Source organism: Brachyhypopomus gauderio, unplaced genomic scaffold (genome assembly GCF_052324685.1).
Source record: "Brachyhypopomus gauderio isolate BG-103 unplaced genomic scaffold, BGAUD_0.2 sc57, whole genome shotgun sequence".
Taxonomy (NCBI): domain Eukaryota; kingdom Metazoa; phylum Chordata; class Actinopteri; order Gymnotiformes; family Hypopomidae; genus Brachyhypopomus; species Brachyhypopomus gauderio.
In genome coordinates, this window is record NW_027506880.1 from 1,650,300 (window position 1) to 1,673,937 (window position 23,638).

The 23,638-nt window shown below is 39.7% G+C and overlaps 2 protein-coding genes across 3 annotated transcripts in view; both read right to left on the minus strand.

The window, feature by feature from the left end:
- Positions 1-10,611: 10,611 nt before the first annotated feature.
- On the minus strand, positions 10,612-12,368 carry LOC143488957 (uncharacterized). The gene is made up of 3 exons (XM_076987964.1): positions 12,223-12,368; positions 12,091-12,146; positions 10,612-11,984 (listed from the first exon to the last, which is right to left on the minus strand). Exons 1-3 carry the CDS (start codon positions 12,240-12,242, stop codon positions 10,945-10,947), a joined length of 1,116 nt encoding a protein of 371 aa, XP_076844079.1. The 5' UTR covers positions 12,243-12,368; the 3' UTR covers positions 10,612-10,944.
- Positions 12,369-15,323: 2,955 nt separating this feature from the next.
- LOC143488916 (integrin alpha-M-like) overlaps positions 15,324-23,638 on the minus strand; it is a 32,159-nt gene continuing 23,844 nt past the window's right edge. For both annotated transcript variants that reach the window (XM_076987904.1, XM_076987906.1), the window contains exons 16-30: positions 23,470-23,609; positions 21,587-21,735; positions 21,233-21,364; positions 20,933-21,006; positions 20,523-20,664; positions 19,734-19,832; positions 19,560-19,639; positions 19,117-19,203; positions 18,738-18,816; positions 18,448-18,543; positions 18,183-18,263; positions 17,912-18,022; positions 17,504-17,617; positions 16,011-16,121; positions 15,324-15,873 (exon numbers count right to left, since the gene is read on the minus strand). In XM_076987904.1, coding sequence (XP_076844019.1) covers positions 15,802-15,873; positions 16,011-16,121; positions 17,504-17,617; positions 17,912-18,022; positions 18,183-18,263; positions 18,448-18,543; positions 18,738-18,816; positions 19,117-19,203; positions 19,560-19,639; positions 19,734-19,832; positions 20,523-20,664; positions 20,933-21,006; positions 21,233-21,364; positions 21,587-21,735; positions 23,470-23,609 — 1,567 coding nt within the window. In that variant the 3' untranslated portion in view covers positions 15,324-15,801. The remainder of the gene's footprint in view (positions 15,874-16,010; positions 16,122-17,503; positions 17,618-17,911; positions 18,023-18,182; positions 18,264-18,447; positions 18,544-18,737; positions 18,817-19,116; positions 19,204-19,559; positions 19,640-19,733; positions 19,833-20,522; positions 20,665-20,932; positions 21,007-21,232; positions 21,365-21,586; positions 21,736-23,469; positions 23,610-23,638) is intronic.

Genomic DNA, 23,638 nt, shown 5'->3' on the forward strand with positions numbered 1-23,638 from the left:
GTGAAACCTGCATTCACATTTTATTTTGTGTCATTTGTAAAGTTTGAATACTTTTGCATTGTAATAATTCTAAGCAGTATAATATACAATACAATTACTGTAATACACATTAAGATGTTCATTATATGATTAGTGATTACATAAAGGCCTAGCTATCCATCACCTAACCATTAACTACTTGCCATAACAATAACAACCACCTTGGAGGCCACAATACGAGGACAAGCTAATATAAGGACTTTTTAGCCCATATAGACTAGTCTTATTTGAACATATAAAATCTTAATTTCTATGTGAAAGACTTTCAACCTACAACTGGAGTGTTTACCTGGGTACACAAAACCAGTATGCATCTATCACGAATCCAAATAAAGTGAATTGAAGCGTGCAGGCCCGTTGACAGTCTTGCTGGGGCCCGGGACAAGAAAGTTTCATGTGCCCCCCCCCCCCCCCCCCCCCCCCCCGATAACGTCATTTGAATTTCCTCTGTAGTATATAATATAGCCACACATCAAAGCTGTTTCTGACAGCTTACTGGTTTATACTTCACGCGTCGCGGCGCGAGGGTCCGCGCGGCGAAAATTACGTAATCGCAATGGCACCGCCACCGGGCCTCACGCGCTGTCGATTCGCGAGGTCGTGCACCTCTCGAATTTTGTAACTTCGCGCGCGCCGCGCTTCAGCGCAATGAACAAAGTCACGTTTGCAGGGTTCATACACCTTTACAAGGTGGAATTAAAGCACTTGTACGGCACTTTAAAGGTCCATTTCAATATTTCCCAGCACGTTAAACTTAAAAAAAAAATTTAATTAAGTTAAATATACTCGAAATTATTCGAAATAATTCGCTTTTTATCACATTATTTAATGGTTGTTTATTTTCAAAACACCCAATCTTAACGTCTTCACGTTCTCTCATGTTTTGTCCTGGAATTACAAGAGGCTCATATTTGTTAACGTAATCCAGGAACTGTTCAGTCAGACAGCTATTTGTTGTGAAACGAAGTAGTTACAATTTCAAGGATTTTCAAGTACTTTAGCCTAAATTTCAGCATTATTCAAACCTGGAACACAATGCAACATTAAAATTCGTCAGGTAAATGTTTTTCCTTTCTTTTCTGCGCTCCAGATTTCTGTATTTACTTTACTTTAACGATCCACCACTGTATTTCCCGCTGTTGGGCGGGTACCAGCCGGCTACAGTAGGTGCTGGATCAAACCATTTTTCAGTGTGAGGCGGGGGTGTATGCACTTAATGGAAAATATGCAGATAGGTAAGAAAAAAACATATATTTTAGCCATTTAGCTTATTTTGAGTAAAGAAAGTTATAGTAATGAAAGATTTCAAGATTATTTAAAATTATAGACTTTAAATAAAAATAAATTGCTGGGCTCTTTGATGGGCCCCCCTGGCGCTGGGGCCCGGGACAACAGACCCGGTTGTCCCCCCCTGTCGACGGGGCTGGAAGCGTGAAGTCCATCATCCCTCATCCAGAGTACAACCTCTTCCTGAACAACAACCCCAGTCTGCCTGGTCTCCAGTGACAGAACTTTCTACACATGCACCAGTTGATTGTACATTGGATAGAATGACACTAGATTTGGAGATATAGTTATCTGAACAGGCAAATATTTGAAAGTAAATGGATGAGGAATATGAAAAATGGTTAACAAGATTCCACATTCTGCAGTTCCTCAAACTCTAATTGTCAATGATCTAACAGGATTGTGCTCTGTTCTGGCACAGGGTTCTACTAGATTTGGTCTTCCATGTGTTATTAAGGATGTTCCTGATGTCTGTGCATGGGTGTCAGAGTTTCAGAGTTGGATCCTGGAGAATATTAATGAATCAGGTTTGAGAAATTCTTTTCTGACAGTACACGTGACAACAGCCTTGTATGCAATGGAGGCAAGAAGATCTCTGTTGCATTCAAGTTCAATTGCATTTGAAGACCTTAAATGTATTATGTATCTAGTTATAATTTATTTATTGTTTATTTCGTGGTGGATAAATTTCAACAAGTCACAATGTCGGATTAACAAAGTGGACAGCAAAGGGCTGGAACAGAACTGATACTTCAGATTTGTTCATAGTTGCAGTTAAAATGCCTTTCAGTTTATTCTGCACCCCAATAAAGTTGTAAAGGCGTAAATAAACTGAAATCATGCAAAGATTTTTCCTCACTCAGCAACAAGGTCACTGAAGCTGTTGGCGTGCTACTTCTCAAGCATGAATCGTACTGTGATGCTGACACAGTGGCCAAACAAGTCTTCAAAGTAGTGCTAACTGACATAGAAATCTCACACACTGCTGAATCAAGGTGCTTCGTCAATTCAGAGAATGCTTTTCTTGGATGCTCTTCAGTGTCACTAAAAATGTGATACTTTGAAGGGAATGGACAGAATTCTACCATTCCTCTTGATATTTCCAAAGATGTTGAAAAGAGCTGAATCTATAGTTGATCTACTTAAACTATTTGAATAAGAAAGAACTGAAAATGTATCAAGATCAGCTCTGTCCAAGCCACTAAGGATTGCTGCTACGATTTCAATAGCGGCCTCACAATGCGAGTGGTGTCATACACCATGAGTCATACACAAGCATACACAGGAGTTTCCTCCTGGCTGAAATTGAACCTATACATTTTGCAGATGCTCTGAACAAGGAAAACTCTGTCGCATATTAAAATTAAATCACCTCTTCCAAGTCCTAGAACACATGCACACAATCAATTCTAATCCTTCTTTATTGCTATATAAAACACAATGTACGATATAAGAAGTCATTTTAAATGAGTTATGTGTCAAATGCGTTGTTTTAGAGTTACATATGGTGCAGCAAATATTTTTAATTCCAAAAAGTCTTTTAATCGACTGGGATATTTAACTAATGTATTATTTGTAATTATTTGAAACACACAATTGCGAAATGTGACATTAGAAGATGGAAAGGCAACAATACATTAAAAAAAATACATTATTTGGATGGCATCATGTCTTTCTAGCATTCGATGGCCTAATGCCAAATATGAAAAGAAAAAAAGCTTAAAAAGGGGACAAAGGACTTAAATGACTTCTATTTAGCCTATTAAATCAAAATCTTTTAGAAATGAAAGACTAATTAAGGACAACTCAGAATTAGTTTAATTCACTTTATCAATTGCCAACAACGCTGTGCAGCTTCTGACAATAGCAATATTAAACAGACTCATAATACCTACTTTAACTGTTGCCATAACAGTCACAGGTCTCTCGTCAAACCTCTGAGTATTACAACTAATAAAATGTTTAAGTAAACCTGCTTAATTTATTTAAACCTGCTAATCAATGTGGAGTATTTTGATGATTCTCAGTGTTTATACATTTTGGAAACTTGGCATGTTTCAGGGTAAATAGTTACATGAAGTATTTTTTCCACTAAAGTGTCCATAAAAGCCTGAACCAGTCTTTCAGTGGACTCCACGAATGCTGCACTTTGACAAACTTTAATGAGTTGACATTGAGTTGAATCTTATTAATATTATTAACGTCTCTCATATATGTGTTCAGGTCAAACTTTGTCTGCATGGGTTTCAGTGAGGAAACCGAGCACATGCTAGTCGTCCAAACCTTTTTGAGTTTTTTGTGCACCTGGTTGTAAAGTGTAGATGCAGCAGACATGGCTGGTGGCTTCTCATATGCTGCTGATGACTCTGATGACTCGCCAGAAAATGCAGAAAAAGTTCAGAAATGTTCAAAATAAAGCTCAGCCAACCAGAAGGCTCAACTTGGCAGAAGATCTGGACAATGATGGGTAAACTTGTTTTAGCAACTGCTAACAGCAGTGAGAGAGTGTTCTGGGTGGGGAGGCATTAAAGGGGAGGCAGACCCTGGGGTCAGCACACCTTGCATGATTTAAGAAGTTGACTAACTCTTCTAACAGATGAAAAAACCTAATTCTCAAGTTCCTAATTGTCCTTCACTGAGTCAGTCAGGCTTGAAAATGTAATTTAAGAAAAGATATTCAGCAATACCTCAAAGAATTACTGGAATTCAATTGGTGAATATGTGCAAAATCACTTTTAGCGATATCTCCAGGTGTAGCACTACTTCAGCCCAAACATGGCCAACACTTCAAAGACAAGTGAAGCAGGCATTTTGAAGGAATTTTTGTCCACATGTAAATTGGAGAGGTGTGGCCTCTCCTATTCTTTTCTAGTTTATTTGAAAGGGTTTGCTTCAAGCAACATTGAAAAATGCAATGCACACTGGAAAAGTGGGAAATAGAAGAATGAGGATGGGGAAAGGATGTTTGTGCTCATCTAAGAAGGATTGGTGCACAATATGACAAGTACAATGGAAATCTATTCGCTCAGCCATGTGGAGAGAATTCTCCTGCAAAACGCTACATGCAGAGTAGTGTACACCTCCTAGAACTGCATGGCCAACAATAGGACAAGGTTTTTCTTCCCTGTTGTTGAATATCTTCAACACCTTACATCTGCTTCTGGTCAATGTAGTACTATGTGCTTGTCACAGAGGCAAAACATTAATTAACACATAGGTTAGACAAACACAGTGACAAAGTGACAATTCCAAGACTGACAATGGAGGGCAAAACACAACTTTAAATAGACATACTAATAAGAGGAGAATGAGGGACTGGTGAAAACAGGAGGCAGGCTAATGAGGGAGTGGCAGTAAACGACAGCAACAGCAACAGCTGGGCAGTATTGGGTTCAAAACAGGGTGATGATGGCTTCCTCTTTCGAGCGGAAGAGCTGAGTTGAGCAATAGTGAATCATCACTATTTCAGCATGTTAATAAGGACTCATCATATATCAAGTGCCTCCTCTGTCTTTTTCATTTCCTTCACCTTGGTCTTTCTGAAACTGATCTTAGTTATAAACATGGAACGAAAATTTCAGATCTACATTTTTCTGTTTTCTGGTAAGATTAAGCTCAATATTTCTATATTTGTGCTGCCTATTCATTGCTCAGTATTCATTCAGCCCATTGATATTCAAAAATTAATTTACATTCAAATTCTTCCAAATCATGTGATCTAGGCAAGCACACTGTTCTATTTGCATTTTGGGAGCTTTTCTCTAAGACACATTCTTACTGTACTACAGGGCCGGCGCCACGGGGGGGGCGAATGGGGGCGTCGCCCCCTCAGGCGAGGTGTCCCGCCCCCTCAATGTAAATAATAAGCAATCGCTACATGGCACCCCCTCGGCCGCTCATCAATCGTTACACGTCACCCACCGCTCAACAACTTACGTTCGCCACCCCCCCCCCCCCCCCGCTCAACAACTTACATTCCCCCCCCACTCCCCCCCCCCCCCCCCCCCCCCCCCCCCGCTCAACAACTTACGTTCACCACCCCGAAATTTTCTAATGCCCCCTCACTGTATATGTTCTGGCGCCGGCCCTGCTGTACTACCATAAAACTTTCAATGACTAGCTGTTGGTTGTTATGTATTTACATTAATAATATGAATTTACCCTGCTGAACTCCACTGAGCTATACATGGTGTTGAACTCTGACAGTAAATGGATAGCTGAGGTGTTTGTTGTTGATTTACCAATTTACCTAAAATATCAAATTTAGAAATAATAGTAATAAATCTGGAGTTTCACAAATTACTTTCTATCCATGTGATGTAGTATTGATGGATATGAAATCTGTGCATTACAGTATTTATATATAATGTATAAATAGCCTACTTCAGAGTGTTACCCTAAAGGGGATTTTTATTTTGTTTCGCAGTATCTCAGTGTGTGGTTGCAATCAACATTGAACCAAATCCTTGGAAGTACTTCACCCAAAACCAGGACACTGCCTTTGGCTACAAAGTGCTACAGAAGGATCAGTTCAGGTGAGAGACAAGTATCCTAACTGTGCACACTGAAGGACATAAAAGTCCCCTCTGTCAGGTTAATCTAAATAAATATGGATTTGCATATGTAAATATATATTTCACTGTGTTATTGAACTAAATAGAAATTGAAAAGATGGAAATTTGTTAGCCCAATTGGCATAGAGACAGGATCTAAAAGATGTTGGTTTGTCTTTGGTACGAAACCAGAGAGCAAATAACTCAGCTCCTCACTATCACCAAAAACTTTCCATTACTCAAATATTATAAAAGTACCCTTGCATAATTGTTTACAACAGCAATATATTTATTTTGATACACACAATCAAGTTATTACACAGTATGCTCTATTTTTCAGCTTGCTAGACTGGAAAATGTATTTTCACAACATGAACATAGTTATGATTTAAATTCAGCTTTGTAGTAAATTGTAAAAATTACATATTCAGTATATTTTGGGAAAGGATCAGAACAAATTTACTTTACCTTTATGTTGATGCCCGCTGTTCGTTTACAGCAGAGCCCTATAGAGAGATCTCTCTATACGGCTCTGGTTTACAGAGGGCCTGGCAGTTATAATTCAGCGCAATACCAGTTTCAAATGACAGTAAAATTGACCAATCATATATTCCCTCTTAGTAGGCGGGCTTAACTGTATGATAATTTCCTCCTGCTGTGGCGACGCTAGCTGTCGTTAGCACCACCGCTAGCTAGTTTCGATTCATTCCTTTGATGTCCACGTGCGCGTTGTTTACATATTCCGCTTCTGAGGAACACGGAGCTGTGAACCTTATTTTGTTGGAACCTTATTTTTCTTAAGAAGTTATCTAGTACAGATATTACTGTTTATTACGTGTCTAAAGCTGTACTGTCGTCTCAGTTTTTTTTCTTTATTGCAGTTAATTAGGAGAGGAAACACTTTTTTTTCGGGAGGATGGGAGCGGGCCCAGGTTTAATGGTCACGGTTCGCTACTGATATAATATATATATATATATATAGGCTATATAAAGTTTAATGGAAATGTATAAAATTTGTTTCTCTTCAGTGTGATTGTGAGTGATCCATTAGTACAACTAAGTCAGAACAAAAGAGGACAAGTTTACAGCTGTGGAGTAAACACTAAAAACTGCTCAGCATTAAACATTAAAGGTATTTATTAATTGTACTCAGTGTTCTTATGCAGAAACTCTTACTTATAGTAATGTAATGTCTTGCATTTCAAGCTGCATATTATGGTATATAAAAACTACAAAAGTAGAAATATTGTCCTTAAATTGATAAAATTTGTGTTATAAAGGAAATGGTGCAATGGTGTAACCTGGTTACTCCACAGGACATTTCAAATTGAACCCAAATTTTGCATGTATTATTGTGGAGGACTATGTAAACACTTGACCTTGGTTTGAATATTTTGAATATTTCAAACTATGACCTGAATCTGCTTTATTTTGTCAAATTTTAACAAGAGTTAGTAATTTTGACTTGTGGCATTTGGGGTCCTTCTGTTTGACGTCACATTCTGTTACATGATCTTCTGACTTAAAATGTTCAAAATGGCTCCAAAAAAGGTTGTTTCACCAGTAGACATACCAGACATTTGACTTGGCAGACATGATTCCACATGTTAATGGAAATATTCAGAACTACCATAATCTTAATACTTGATTAAGATTATGCCAGTGTGTTTCAAAGGCTGTTTAGAATGTCATTACATATTTTTTTCAACAACTTATATTCTTGGTGCTGCATTTTTATGGTTACACCATTTAGACAATTTTGCCCTTTTTCTGTCAATATTATCTCAGAACATAATAAAATCATGTCAAGATAGGGGCCAAAAAAAGAGATTTCAAAGTAAATTATAGCTTTATTTTGAAATTATTTCATTTTTAAAGTTACTCAAACTTCAGAGACAGAAAAAAAAAATGAGCAGCACGTCTTTCCCAAAAGCACTGGAACCATACACCACTGAAGAACTGTGCTCGCTTTTGTTTTGGGAATGCTGATATTAAGAACATTGCAGACCTTGTCAGGGCCAAATTTCAACAGAGAACATAATTTTTCTTTTGGGGAACATGCCCAATACTATTGGAGTTACTGACTGCACACAGGTGCACATCCAAGCACCTCATGAGAGGAATTGGGAGTACATCAACCAAAAGGGGAGGTGCAGCATCAACATCCAACTTGTAGGTGACGCCGACCTCATCATCACAAACTGTGTTGTGAAGAGGCCTGGGTCTGCTCACGATGCACGTAGTCTGAGGGAGAGTGCTTTAGACAGAGCTCCAACCCAACCAAGCAGATGGCATAATATTAGGAGACACTCCTAATATCCACTCCTACCTTGGCTGATGACTCATTTTCTTGCAGCAACAATGCCCGCGTAGGCACGCTTCAATACTGCTCATTGCAAAACAAGATGTGCGAGTCTATGTGCGAGCCACAGGGAGCATACAACATGATACTTGCATGTATTGTCCTGCACAACTGTGATGTTCTGTTATTAACATAGGGAAACATTGGGGACCTCTAGTGGTCAGAACTTGTTGCAGTAACATTCATTTGAGCCTTCAGTGTTCCCGTAGTTAGTTCAGGTTGTATGAAGGAATTAAACAGTCACAGTTTTTTCTCTGCGTTATATGGCCAGGAAAACATTTGCCTGTGAGTAATATTGTGTTTAGTTGTTGTATAACTTTATACTCAGATTACGTCTGATGTAAACCTTGGTTAAGGAACGAAAATAAGTTATATATTCTTTCAGTTAACTGTAAATGCTAACCGCTAGCATATATATGGATTTTTCCATAGACGTTAGCCTTTAAGCTAACAGTTCGGTTCCCATTAATGTACAGTGTCACACAATTGCACTAAGGAAACGAAGGTAACTAAGATATATTTTGTATGTCTGCTTTATAGTTTTACAGTGAGTCTTGAGTAAAGCTTTTGAAGAGAACTTCGGCATCCGGCTTTTCTTGAGAAACTGTTGTCTATCTGCCGAGCTAGTAGCTACACACAAGCAGGGGCAGAATAACAACATTGTTACCAGACGCAATGTCTATCTCTGTGATGTTTATGATGCACCTGAGCCTGTTGAAGAAGCAGACCAACCTCTGGTGTTCTGTCAGAATGGTGGACTGAATGGACGTGTAGTAAGGGATGCAATTGTTCGAAATTATTTTTGACAGGTTCATATCTGATGAATGTTTCTTTGACATTAATGAATGACGAATGTGATGAATGAATGTGATGAATGACAGTGACAGATGAAAAAATTTTAATATTATTTTTGTTTGTTATTGAAATCTTTTTGAGGGTTTATTTTATGGGGCCAAGATCATTTTTATTTTTACTTTACTATAGGAAAAGGCTTACTTTGTAGCCTATGTCTACTTTATCACTGTAACAGTTAAACAAGTTAAGTGCAAAATAGAAATAAAAGTAGGCCTATACATACTTAATGATTTTTTTTTTAAGTTTTACATTTTCTTCATGAAATCCACCTTGAAATCCTACCCCTTGTTGGGATCAGGGTAATCCTGTTTTCTGGATCATAGTTATCCAAATCCTACTGAAAGGTTTTGGACAACAGAAAGTGAAGGTTTGATCCATTTCCAAACTAGGATTGGATTACATGATCTGTTCCAATTTCAGAATGCTTCTTTCTCTTTTGAACAACCTGTTTTCCAGATTTTATCCTATCCGATAACCAAAATCCGATCAGATTACCTTTGAACAACTGGCCCCTGGGGATCAGATCAGACTAAAGTCCTCTGGGGTGCATGACTCAGGTGTCCAGTAAGGCCAATCAGGTGTGGCTGCTATCAACCTGATGCAGAGTGTGTGGCATGAGGGAATGAGATAGAACCAATTTCCTGGTGTTATTCACCAGTAGTGCAGAGGCAGCAATGGCCCTCAAGCAAGCAGGCATGCCCTGTAAAACACAATAAAGAGATTTTAAAAGATATGTAACAGACCTATATTTACCACTGTTCTCTTGGGCCAGGACCCCTGCAGCAGTGACCCCTTCTTCAGAGATGTACAGGTGGAATGGCAGCTCATTGATTGGTATAAGGCCAGAGGTGAAGACAATGCCTCTTCTGAAGGCATGCATCAGGGCAGGAGATTTGCTCAAGATGATCTTTACAGCAGCATTGTCTATCAATTTTGATATGAACAGTCCAGTATCCTTTGGCGACAATAGTTAGCCAGCCCCAGATAAGAGACGGTGGACTGGAACCACTGTAGCTTTGAGGTGGAGGGGATACCTTGAAACCACACCCAGTGAGGTTTTACAACTTGATACATCATTTATTTGAAAACCCCTTTTCAATCACCTTAATGCATTTTGACTTCAGTGATAACTTTTCCAACTTGTACAAGCCCAAAACTATTATTTCATAAATATAACCATTTGGACATTTGTCAAATTTTAGCCTTTGTATTTATATGCATATCTTCCTAAGCAGACAGCCAGTTTTAATTTTGTAAATTTGAGCTGGGACATTTTACTATGAGTATTCACATTGCTATCCTTGCAGTTGTAATGGCATCTAAATCTAAACTGAGCATAACAGTAGTGTGCTCACCATAATGTTTCCAAGTTAAAAAACCTGGTTCTGACCAGAGAGGTTGTGCAATATGGTATGATTACTGCCCCTCTAGATAGAGACAGAAACTAAATAGTTGTTGTGCCATTTCAACCAAACAAAAGACAACATCGTTTTGAAAGTAAATAGAACTGAATGAGACAGCAATGTTGTAACTTTTATTACAAAACCAGAGCTCAAGGGCCAATCCATCCTTCAAGACTGCATCAAACACTCAAGTTAATTATGTAATCCTGGTCCCAGCCAATGGAGTAGCTGCTGAAAATCCCTTTGGGCAATCCATATTAGATTGATGAGGATTGACTTGCTGGGCTTCACTGGTTGAGCATTACAGAATGGGATTCAGGAGCATGATCTTGAGCATCCAGCAGTGTGCTTGAGGACTAGCATCAGACTGTACCTTAGGAATGAAAGTGGTCAAAACGGTTGTAGCCTTTACACGCCACCTCCCTGCCAGAAGGAAGGCTGAAGGTCACACGGGAACCCCACAGCTGGGATTGGGCAGTCTGTCCTGAAGGGTGGTACGTGCCGGAGGACTGGCCTTTGCACATATCCTGGGAATGTGGACATCCAGAAAACGTGTGCCTTTTATGTCCATATTTCCTAAACTGGTAGCCAATGGCGGCCTGATCTGGGATTGAGAAGACCGTTCCCAAGGGTGGTAGCGGCGGGAGGGCTTGCCTTTGTGCATATCCCGGGAATACAGACGTCCAGGAAACCTGTGCTTTCTACGTGCATTACCACTGTTGAATTGGTAGCTGGCAGGCCCACCAGAACCCCACATTTCAGAATGGGGGCTAGATTGCTGCCATTTGCCTGGAACCCACGGAGGGTGCCTTCTGCTGCTCTGTTGAGGATCCCTGGCTGAACCCACACTGAAGCTTTCACTAGCCAAAGAAGAGAGGCTCAATTTCGTCTGGGGTAGAAAAGCTGGGGGTTTACTTAATGGCCTCCTGCGTAAAGGAAGGCCACGGTGTGGACTTTGAGGTCGAGGATGGGACGGACCACGATAAGGGGGGCGTGTTGACTGACCTGAAGATGGAACCATGTAGCCTCCATGATGGCTAGGACCAGACTGGACCATTTCCCTTGGCACCCACACACCAGGGTTTAGATTCGGGAAGCCTTGAGCTCTGGATACAGAGTCCAAGCTGACAGAACCCTGGTACAACTCCCCTTGCTCAAAATGGCTACTGGACAAATTGGGGGTTTCTAGTGCACCATTTGGTTCAGAGCTCCATGTTTCAACATAAGAGGAACCCAGAAACTGGGCATCAGGTACAGCTCCAGGAAACATCTGGTCACTTTGAAGAACAGACCGGAAAGATCCTGGAGATTCACTTTCTGCAGTTAGAAAGTCTGAGAAACCCTGTTGGCTGCTTAAAGCCCAATCTGACTGGATATCATCCTCACTAAATTTCAAGTCTTGCTCAGAGACCACAGAGCTACTTCCCATGGTTACAACACTGGAACTTAAGTCTTCCACCCCAGGCTGAGTAGGATGGTAAGTGGCTGGGCAAAGAGAGGGCAGGGGTTGAACAGAAGTAAAGAAGTTAGTTTTTCCACTTTGAGCGAGAACAAAGCATCAGTGTGTAATCTAATCCAACCAGTTTCTTACCATCTTGTCCCTCTGCATACTTTATCAGTAATACTGCACTGAGAAGTAACCAAAACCTAAAAGGCAAAAGAACATTTAAACACAAAATCAATCCACTGTAAGTAAACACATTAAGTGATTCCTGCCACATACCTTCTGTGGCTGTACATCATGGCTATAGATGGGGTACTCCAGAACACAGCTTCATACAGCCTCTCCTTTGCTTTTTAAGAACCACAGACCAACATAACTTCTCTGCAAAGACCTGCATTACTTTTAAGCCACTAATTATTTAGCTGATAAGAATCACCTGTTCAAATTCTTTTCCAATGTTGTCTGACCAATTATAGGAACCAACGAGTGTATAGTGAGAATGATGATAGGAACCAATGTATAAATCACAGGACACTCAAAGGTAGTAGGTGATGTTAAACATAAACTAGTGATAGCAAAAGTGGGGCTTTTGGGAGATCGAATCAAATGAACCAATTGATTCGAAAACGTTCGAATCATCACACGCCACAGTGACATCTAGTGGGCAACCAGGGCCTAAATCCTTCTTAACAGAAACAGAAGTAATGTGTTTTTAATGAAAATGAACATGAAATATTCCCCCATAGCATATTGTGTTCCTAAATAAATTTTAGTCATGAAAACAGGGTTGTTTTAATGATGTTTTAATTTAATGTCATTAAGATGTATTTTTCATTATGATACACTGTTAGTCAGTGGATTGATATAGATAGATATAGATAGATAGAGCTTTATTGATCCCTTGGGACGGATCCCTTCGGGAAATTGCATAAATTGCAAATTTCATAAATAATGATATAGCTGACATTATTAATTTTACATTGCAAGGTAGAGAAATGCTTGCCTTTATTTAGTAAACATTACAAGTAATCAAGTTGTAATCACAACTGATTACAAGTAATTAGTAAACATTCTGATCTCAGACCAGCTGCTTGAACTAAGTGTGGACTAAAACGCCGGAAAAGATTCGAAACGTTTCGAAACACCGTGACGTAACGAAACCCGTTTTTGGAACAGTCACGTGACTTTCCCCTTTTGATACAGACTTCGAAACAGTGTTTCGGAACACCATGATTCAAATAAATCGATTCAATTCGATTTCGCGTTTCGAATTTGACATCACTAACATAAACAGTAATATTGTTTAGTAGCACAAGTTATATTTATTATACAGAGGATCTAAACCACAGCCATGGAGTCCACATGTGCATTAATACAGAGGATCTAAACCACTGTCACAGAGCCAACATGTGGGTCTAAAATACCTGCCATGGACATCACACATTCATTACTACAGTGGATATAAACCACAGTTAGACAGACCATACAAACTTTTGTATTTACTACTGAACTCTACAGCTGTACAGTTTCAATGCACCATTATGTGATGAATGACCAACCTTACTAAAGGCAGTGATAACACGGGAGTAGGACACCATCAGAGGAGAGAGAAAAGCAGTGCAGCATGTGAGCCACTCTGTGCTGGGAGTCAGTTTAGCTCATGTGAGCTGCTCTGTGCTGGGAGTCAGTTCAGTTCATGTGAGCTGCTCTGTGCTGGGAAAGACTTACTTTCCCAAAGACTTCTACTTTTACTTGAGTAAATATGTGGTGAGAAAAACGCGACTTTTACTCCGTTACAATCGGATTTGCGCCGCGCGCTACCGTTACTTTCGTTTTGTAAATAATTCGTCTTTTCAGTGAGAAGACTGACCAACCTCTCGTCACCCGAGTACGAGTGACCAATCAAATGAAGCCGGTCAATCACGTGATCACATACGCAAACGTTCTCCACCGTACTTAGTAAGAAAGTGAGAGAAAAACCTCCCGAGCAACCCTGACCTCACATACAGCCAATGTTTACATTACAAACGTGTAAAAGGACAGCTATATAATGCGCTGCAGGGTTGCCAAGTTTTCAAGATCTCTTTTAGTGAGATTTAAACCGGGGTGGGGGGTGGGGGTTTGGGTGGTGAACGTAAATTGTTGACGGGGGGGGGGGGGGGGGGGTGTAAAATGGACACAAATTAAGTGTTATATCGCGATCGATCGATCGTCAGTGGTTGGCGCCAGAGCGAACTAGTAACTCATTGAATCATAGATATGGATCAGAGGTAAATAAACTACATTTTTTCGGCGTGAGAAATCGGATGTGTGGCGTGTAAGCGTGTGAAGACAGTCAAATGCGTGTGTCTTACGCTCAATGCGTGAAAGTTTGCAACCTTGGCGCTGCCAATCGTGTCTGCAAACGTGTGGACATTTCAGCCTACAAGAACTCAACATCAAATATGAGGAAACACGATGCGATAAGTTTGCTGTATGTATAATTTTGTGTAATACTATATCTCTGAGGCATAACGTTTGTATGATGTAATTATTAAATGTAACGCAGTGCAATACTAAAAACCAGTGTATAGAGTGTATACACTAGCAATATATGATGATTAATTCTGCTACAAATTGATTCAGTTGGTGTCAAGTTGTAGCTACAAGTATTGGCTGACAGTCTCATCAGTTAGTGCGTTTGTGGAACACATTAAAGTTACACAGGCCTAATTAGGAACAAACAAAAATACATATTATTTATAATAAATAATTTATATATATATTTATTTATAATAAATTATTTTTATCATTAAAAGTCATTGTTTCCCGTAATTCAATTTCCCATGATGTAATTTACTGACACGAGACAGTACTCATGCATTTACTCACTACTTGAGTAGCTTTTAATCAAAGTACTTTTTAACTTTTACTCAAGTAATTTTTTGGGATGCATACTTTTACTTTTACTTGAGTAACATTTGGTTCAAGTAACTGTACTTTTACTTGAGTAAAATTGTTGAATACTCTACCCACCTCTGCTGACACCCATCAAAGTCCATTTGGAATTGTGTCTATAGGCCGGACTGTTGTTTAGCTTCTTTGTGGTGTCTTGCCATGTGTGTCACTGGGTTTCTGAGCATGTTCTATCTAGTTACTATTACTCTGGTTTCTTGTGATTTTAACCTTGACTTTTCATATTTGCCCCTTTTTGACTGGATAAATTTTTTTGGATGTAACATTTGGATGTAATGTTTGGACGTTTTTGGATGTAATTCTGGTTTTTTAATACATTTATTTTTGTGCATTTTACTAAAGGTAGAACTTGCATCCAAATCTCCAGGTTACATTGCAATAATGTATTTTACCTCTTTTACCTCTCAACACAAACATTTCATCTGTAGTGTTTATCAGAAGCCTTTTATTAATAAAATACACTGAATAAGAAAGTACATATAAAGAAAGCAATATAAAACACTTTTAAAACAAAATTGCCATTTCAACTGTGAAATGTAAGTAAATTTATCACGAACATTGTTACCATTATATTGTACATTCAAAGCCTACATACTACTACAATACAAGACCCCACATCCATAAATGGGCAGTTACACCCACTTGCATGCTTGTTAAATCTTGAAACATCACACCACTGTTCTATAATATGTACACAAATTGTGCTTTCTCTAGTTTACGACTATATAGATGCATCTGACGTGATGGATAGAGGAGTCTGATATATTTAGGTGGTGTAGTAGCATGTGTGAACTTTATAACTACTACTGTAATGTCCTGAACTAAGACCAAGACTGACAGCTCCACTTTGGAGATTGAGTAGACCTGTGCAGCGGCTGTGTCTTCTCCACCTGCCTCCACTCCCTACTGAGTCCCATCAGCCTCTGTACCTGCATCTTCCAACATCTGCTTATATTGGCTCTTGAAGAACCCGACCTGGAGGCATATGCAGGAGTGAAGCAGTCAAATACAGAGGCAAGCAAAGGTTAAGCCACCCAGAAAATGTTTTCAAAGCCATGGATGCTGGAATTCAGGAAGGGACAATAGTAAATGGTAAGAAGAGCTGCAGCGACCTTATAGAGAGCAGCAGTGATGAGAGCCAGAAGCAGCAGGCCTCCTACTGCACCTCCAACAGCCTCCTTAAGGATGTTTTTCTCTTCATACACCTCCACCTGGGTGTTAATCTACACACACACATACAATATTAAACAGATCATTCTATGGCAAAGAAGTTCTGAATTTTAAAGAACCGTTAATATCAATGTGATCATATTACACTATATTGCCAAAAGTATTCGCTCATCTTCTTTGACACACATATGATCTTAAGTTACATTCCATTTCTAATCCATAGGGTTCAATACGACTTTGGTCCACCATTTGCAGCTAGAATGGCTTCAACTCGTCTGGAAAGGCAGTCCACAAGGTTTAGGAGTGTGTTTATTGGGATTTCGCCTGCTCCAAACTGTTCCCACAATGTTGGGAGCATGGAATTCCTTTCACTTATATCTCACACCATAATCCCCCCTCCACCAAACTTTACACTTGGCACAATGCCAGGAGAAGTACCATTCTCCTGGCAACCGCCAAACCTAGACTCGTCCATCAGATAGCCAGATGGAGGAGTGCGATTCATCACTCCAGAGAATGCACCTCCACCGCTCTAGAGTCCAGTGGCAGCATACTTTATACCACTGCACCCAACACTTTGCAATGCACTTGGTGATGTATGGCTTGGATGCAGCTGCTCAACCATGGAAACCCATTCCATGAAGCTCTCTGCGCACTTGAGCCAATCTGAAGGCCACATGAAGTTTGGATGTGTGTAGTGATTGACTGCAGAAAATTGCCGAACTCTTCGCACTATGTGCTTCAGCATTCGCTGACCCCGCTCTGTCAGTTTACGTAGTCTACAACATCGTGGTTGAGTTGCTGTCATTCTCAAACACTTCCATTTTCTTATAATACAACTGATAGTTGACTGTAGAATATTTAGGAACAAGGAAATTTCATGACTGGATTTGTTCCACAGGTGGCATCCTATCAATTCCACGCTGGAATTCACTGAGCTCCTGAGTGTGACCCCTTCTTTCACAAATGTTTGAAAAACAGTCTGCATGCCTAAGTGCTTAATTTTATACACCTGTGGCCATGGAAGTGATTGGAACACCTGATTCCGATAATTTGGGTGAGCGATTACTTTTGACAATATAGTGTATATCTAGGTGTATTTCAATGTACTTCAATACAGTGTAATACTATAAGTGGATTTTGCCACTTGAAACTAAAGTGTTATTCAATGACACATCAACATGAATACTCAGAGAAGTACGATATGGTGTATTTTACCTTTGTATGCACATACACATTTAAAGAACTTTGAAACTGGTGAATTGAACAATGTGGAACATGCATTCAAATAATTTAGACCTTATATCATATGTTTATGTCATGAATACACTGAAAAGGTTTTTGTATGTTCTGTAATATATCACGGATTATGTGGACGCAGAATAGACAGTAGGTAGTTGTATGACATCATCAGATAAACTGTTCTTTTATTTACCATGCCTGTGGGTGCAGTATGTAGAGAATCAGAGGAGAAGTAGACATATTTATTTTGGTCATATTCCAGAGTTGCTGTACTGACCAGCTCAAAAACTGCTGATCGGAGTCCAGTCTAAAGGTGAAAGGGAATACATGAACAATTATCATTATAATTCATTATTGTTCATTATTCTTAAATTCTGTTATCACATTATGTTACATTGTTGCTCTGGTCATAGCCATTCATTTACTCTGTTACATACTCCACTTTACAGTATTTGCCACTTTGCTGTGTCATGATACATCCCCTGATTCCTCCCTCAAGTGTGTCTGTGTGTTTACGTCTGTTTGTGTCTATGTGTTCTTACGTTTGTGTGTATGTTTGTGTATGTTGTATTATGTATCTGTGATATAAAAATACATTTACCTGCTCAATCCACCCAGAACTGACATGACCAGAGATATTGTAGAATTTTGACTCTATTCTTGTTAGATTGGCATTACACCGAAAACGTCTGCACACAGCCACAGAACAGTTCTAAAACACAAATACAGTTTCCATAGGTTATGTTTACAGTGTGTACACAGAATAGGGAGCTAACTAATACACAGCCATACTAAGATAAATCACTTGTCTACTTCTCTGTTATCATTAATGAAGAACTCGGTGAGGAAACAAAGCCGTAAGACTTTCTCACCACTTTGCGGCGATTTTTTAGTTCTGTCACAAAATCAAGGACTGCAGGTTGCTCATCTCTGTCTACTTTACAATCTTGAATCTAAAGAAAAAAAAACAATTACCAGAAGATTCTCTCCTTGTTAACTCCACAGAGCAGTTTCAACTGAATCTATTATAGGATTAAATTGCGTTGTCAGTACTGATTCATCAATGTTACTCTGGGATCGGGACAATAGTTCTCTCATGTACTTAGATTTACATATGTTTGCACCTATATACTGTACCTGCAAATCCTTAGTAGTCCAAATATCCTTATCTCCTAGTTTTATTGGTACACTGATTAAAATAGTGAGCGTTAAGTCCCTTAGGTCATTCTGCACCTGATAGTTGTAAAGAAAGCGTGTGTGTGTGTGTGTGTGTGAGAGAGAGAGAGAGAGAGAGAGAGAGAGAAACAGTTGGGTAAATAGGCTATAGAGATTGGCCGAGAGTGGACAATAATTTTATGATGATTAAATGATTTTCTGCTGCATGAAAACTGTCCTGTAGCTGGCAAAGGTGTCCTTTATCTTCATACCTTGAGAATTTGGCTGACTGGTTTCTCAATGTTGTTTTTCCCAGCAGTGAAATTAATGTGGATGCTGGACTTCTCATACCTTCAAGTAAAACCAGCAACAGGATCTTGGTAAAAGATCACGGAACAGAGAGGCCTGACTGGTGCAGGCAGAAGTCACATGGTGTTCTGAGCTGAGTACACTGAGTCTTACAAAGCTAGTAGTTTTACAAAAATGCTTGGGTTTCATATGCATCAGAGAAGGTGTTGAACCACCTGTTCCACACCTTCTTGATCAGAGTTCCATATATATAGGAAACTGACAGTGAATTAAGGAGTAGAGAACAAAACCAAATTAAATGAAAACCAGCAAGCTATGGAAAGAGCAAATGAGATAACTAACCTGTTCAGTGCAGTGTAGATGGCATATTTGACACCAATGGTTCTGTTTTTAATCAGTTCACTGTCATCTGAGTGTTTGTCATTGCCACTGAAAGAACACTTTGGTGGATGAAGTAACTCTTTTAAAAATATTTACCTAAACACTTGGTTGCAATGTATAGTATTCATGCTCTGAGTGCTATAATCCAAAAATTTGGAATGGATAAACTAAAAACACTAAAAAAACTAAAAACTGTGATTGTGACCACAACTTAACCACCATTTGTGTAAGAAACGTCTGACTTGGATGTTCCTTTGAAACAAAAAGCATGAATGCTATCCATGGCATGTTTCCTTTTCAAAAAAGGAAAGTTAGAGTCTCAAAAGGTCTCATTGTTACCCACATATATAGACATTAGAACATGTGAAATTAGTCTGTCAGTAAAAAAAAAAAACAGAACATACCTGGAAGCTGTAGCAGTGAATGTCATGGTTCTATCAAAGTTAATGTCTTTGTTTATGTTATATGTAACATCAAAAACTGCCTAAAGGGAAGATGGGAATCAGGAGACCTTCACAGGTTTGAAACCATGTGAAACTTAATGATAGTATAGCAAATGAACACATATTTTGCCTTACCAAGCCCTTCTCCCTGAAGATGGGTTTACTAATATGACAGGTGGTGGTCCCCAGTGAGCTTATCTCATCACTATCCAGAGACATGCATTCCACTCTACCCTGCTCAGAAAGGACATGTAGGAGAAATACAGCAAATCTGTTCTTCAGGTGGAGAATAAGGCCAGACTGATCAAAGTTAATGCAAACAATATGACATCAAGAGTCCGCAGAGGCCAATGACCAATTAAATTGTAACACAGTAATCGATCTGATTTATACAGGCAGTCGTTGGTGGATGCGGGAACAGCTTATAACCAAGGAATCTGGAAGACCTGAAGTATCTGTAGACTGTTTACTCATAGACTTGGAAGTGTTAAACTCAAAGTGACAGGCACATACATGGTTTATAGTCAGAGCATCAGCACTGTCACATCTTAGACAGATCAGACTCAGTGCCAACTTGGGCAGTCATGGTCTGGTGGTTAGGGAACTGGTCTTGTGACCGGAGGGTTGTGGGTTCGATTCCCAGACCTGAGTCTATGACTGAGGTGCCCCTAAGCAAGGCCCTTAACCCTCAATTGCTCACTTATATAAAAATTAGATAAAAATGTAAGTCGCTCTGGATAAGGGCGTCTGCCAAATGCCGTAAATGTAAACTTACTTGCACCCAGGGACACCCCATGGACAGGTTCTCACCTGATCACTAAGATACTGTTCCTGCAGTACATTGCATCCCAATCCCATTGCGTTCTACACTAAACTGTATATTGTTCCTACTGGACCATAGAAATGTGTGAGAACTGCCCTTACCTGTTTACCGGTGAGTCTTCTGAAGGATAGTCCAAAGGGATATCTGAGATGGATGAGACTGTTGTAGGAGTTTTCTCCTCTGTTCTCCACAAACACTGTCACATTCATATCTTGCATGATTCCAACTTTTATATCTGAGGATCTAGCATATGAAATCAATTTATGAAATGTTTTCAATAAATATGTGGAAAAAAGTATAGTATTTACATTATCTTACAATATCTTGACAGACATATTTAGCTAAATTTACTTTTGCTGACATTAATAGTGTTTTCATTATGTTGTGGTAATGTGTTAAGACAAAAAATGTTATGCTTAAGTAACATTTAGATACTGTGTTCATGATGCATACATGACAATAAATACTTAAGAATGAACACAAAATGTGTATTTTTACCACTAATCCTTACCCAGAGAAGTTGAAATCCATTTTGAGATTGTCAGTGCAGATCTTATCATCTCCACAGTTTATTTCAAAATCCAGCTATAAAATGAATATGCACTGTTCATAAAAAATACTACCAGCGCTAGGTCGGAAGTATTTTATTCTTTACAAAGAATAGAAACTGTTTCATGTGATTTCATCTTGATATATGGATAACGTGGTACACAATCACATTATTTGTTTTCCACTGAATAAATATTCTTGAGATCCTTAAAAACAGCAGATGGTCTAAGATGAAAGGTCTCTGAACACCTTGTGCTCTTACATTATGATCTGACGTGGTTTTTATTCCAGGGTGAAGGATGGGCCGTAACCCTCCTAATGTGTCACTAGGGAGGCCCTCAAATGTAAACATTAACTTATTGGACAGTGGGTTTAGGGCATCCTCAGTGCATGCCTGTATGAAAAGAGAAAAAAATAAATCAAAGCAACATTTGACAGCCTGTGCCAAAAAGGGGAGTGATTCAGATATATACAATCCACAGACAACAAAAACAAAATCTTGCTCTGAAAATCTTAAACAGATCAAAGTGAGGGACCGGTAAAAGAAATACAGAACAGGATGAAGATAACGGAAGTCATGCCACTAGGAGAAATAATGGAAAAACATTGCACTCACCTCTATGAAAAAACGATGCTCTTTGCAGTTTTCCCTCAAAGTAACAATGATGCTGTTGGACAGGGTGTTATTCTTAACAGAAAAGACTGCCCGATGGTTCGGTCGTTGTCCATCCAGTTTGAAAATATATTTTATATTTGCAGAAATGTCTACATAGTTAGAAAGGAAAGATGTCATTGACAATAAAATCAGTGTTATTTTTTACTTTATTTTTTTAATATATTTTAATATTTCAGAAAATTCTTTGTTGTCAAATAGCAATTACTTGTGAGTGAAATGTTTATCTGTGTACAGACATGCTATATATGTGTGTATATATATACTGCTCAAAAAAATAAAGGGAACACTTAAACAACACAATATAACTCCAAGTCAACCACACTTCTGTGAAACCAACCTGTTCAGTTAGGAAGCAACACTAATTGTGAATCAATTTCACCTGCTGTTGTGCAAATGGAATAGACAACAGGTAGAAATGAGAGGCAATTAGCAAGACCCCACCTATAAAGGAGTGGTTCTGCAGGTGGGGACCACAGACCTCTTCTCAGTATCTATGCTTTCTGGCTGATGTTTTGGTCACTTTTGAATGTTGGTGGTACTTTCACGCTCGTGGTAGCATGAGACGGACTCTACAACCCACACAAGTGGCTCAGGTAGTGCAGCTCATCCAGGATGGCACATCAATGTGAGCTGTTGCAAGAAGGTTTGCTGTGTCTGTCAGCGTAGTGTTCAGAGGCTGGAGGCGATACCAGGAGACGTATAGGAGGCCGTAGGAGGGCAACAACCCAGCAGCAGGACCACTACCTCCGTCTTTGTGCAAGAAGGAACAGGAGGAGCACTACCAGAGCCCTGCAAAATGACATCCAGCAGGCCACAAATGTGCATGTGTCTGCACAAACGGTTAGAAACCGACTCCATGAGGATGGTATGAGGGCCCGACGTCCACAGATGGGGGTTGTGCTCACAGCCCAACACCATGCAGGACATTTGGCATTTGCCAGAGAACACCAGGATTGGCAAATTCGCCACTGGCGCCTTGTGCTCTTCACAGATGAAAGCAGGTTCACACTGAGCACATGTGACCGACATGACCGAGTCTGGAGACGCCGTGGAGAGCGATCTGCTGCCTGCAACATCCTTCAGCATGACTGGTTTGGCAGTGGGTCAGTAATGGTGTGGGGTGGAATTTCTTTGGAGGGCCGCACAGCCCTCCATGTGCTCACCAGAGGTAGCCTGACTGCCATTAGGTACCGAGATGAGATCCTCAGACCCCTTGTGAGATCATGCTGGTGCTGTTGGCCCTGGGTTCCTCCTAATGCAGGACAATGCTAGACCTCATGTGGCGGGAGTGTGTCAGCAGTTCCTGCAAGATGAAGGCATTGAAGCTATGGACTGGCCCGCCCGTTCCCCAGACCTGAATCCGATTGAGAACATCTGGGACATCATGTCTCGCTCCATCCACCAACGTCACATTGCACCACAGACTGTCCAGGAGTTGGCGGATGCTTTAGTCCATGTCTGGGAGGAGATCCCTCAGGAGACCATCCGCCACCATCAGGAGCATGCCCAGGCGTTGTAGGGAGGTCATACAGACACGTGGAGGCCACACACAATACTGAGTCTCATTTTGACTTGTTTTAAGGACATTACATCAAAGTTGGATCAGCCTGTAGTGTTTTTCCACTTTAATTTTGTGTGGCTCCAAATCCAGGCCTCCATTGGTTAATAAATTTGATTTCCATTGATTTTTGTGATTTTGTTGTCAGCACATTCAACTTTGTACAGAACAAAGTATTCAATGAGTATTTCATTCATTCAGATCTAGGATGTGTTAGGAGTGTTCCCTTTATTTTTTTGAGCAGTGTATGATATGAGAGAGAGACCTTTTTGGTTAGTGAGTCCACTCATAGTGAAACATAAACGCAAGCTGTTTTCTACAGGCTTTTCACAATTGGTGTCTTTAGTGGGGATTTTGGATGGGTTATATGTTACTTTGATCACCAAGGATACCATGGGTCTGGACCTGATGTTTCCAAACAAATTACACATGCA

Coding starts and splice junctions, on each gene's coding strand:
- LOC143488957 (XM_076987964.1), bottom strand. CDS start 12,242: ATGATGTACAGCCACAGAAG. Junction 12,147..12,222: donor ATGATGTACAGCCACAGAAG/GTATGTGGCAGG, acceptor TTTGCCTTTTAG/GTTTTGGTTACTTCTCAGTG. Junction 11,985..12,090: donor GTATGCAGAGGGACAAGATG/GTAAGAAACTGG, acceptor CTCTTTGCCCAG/CCACTTACCATCCTACTCAG.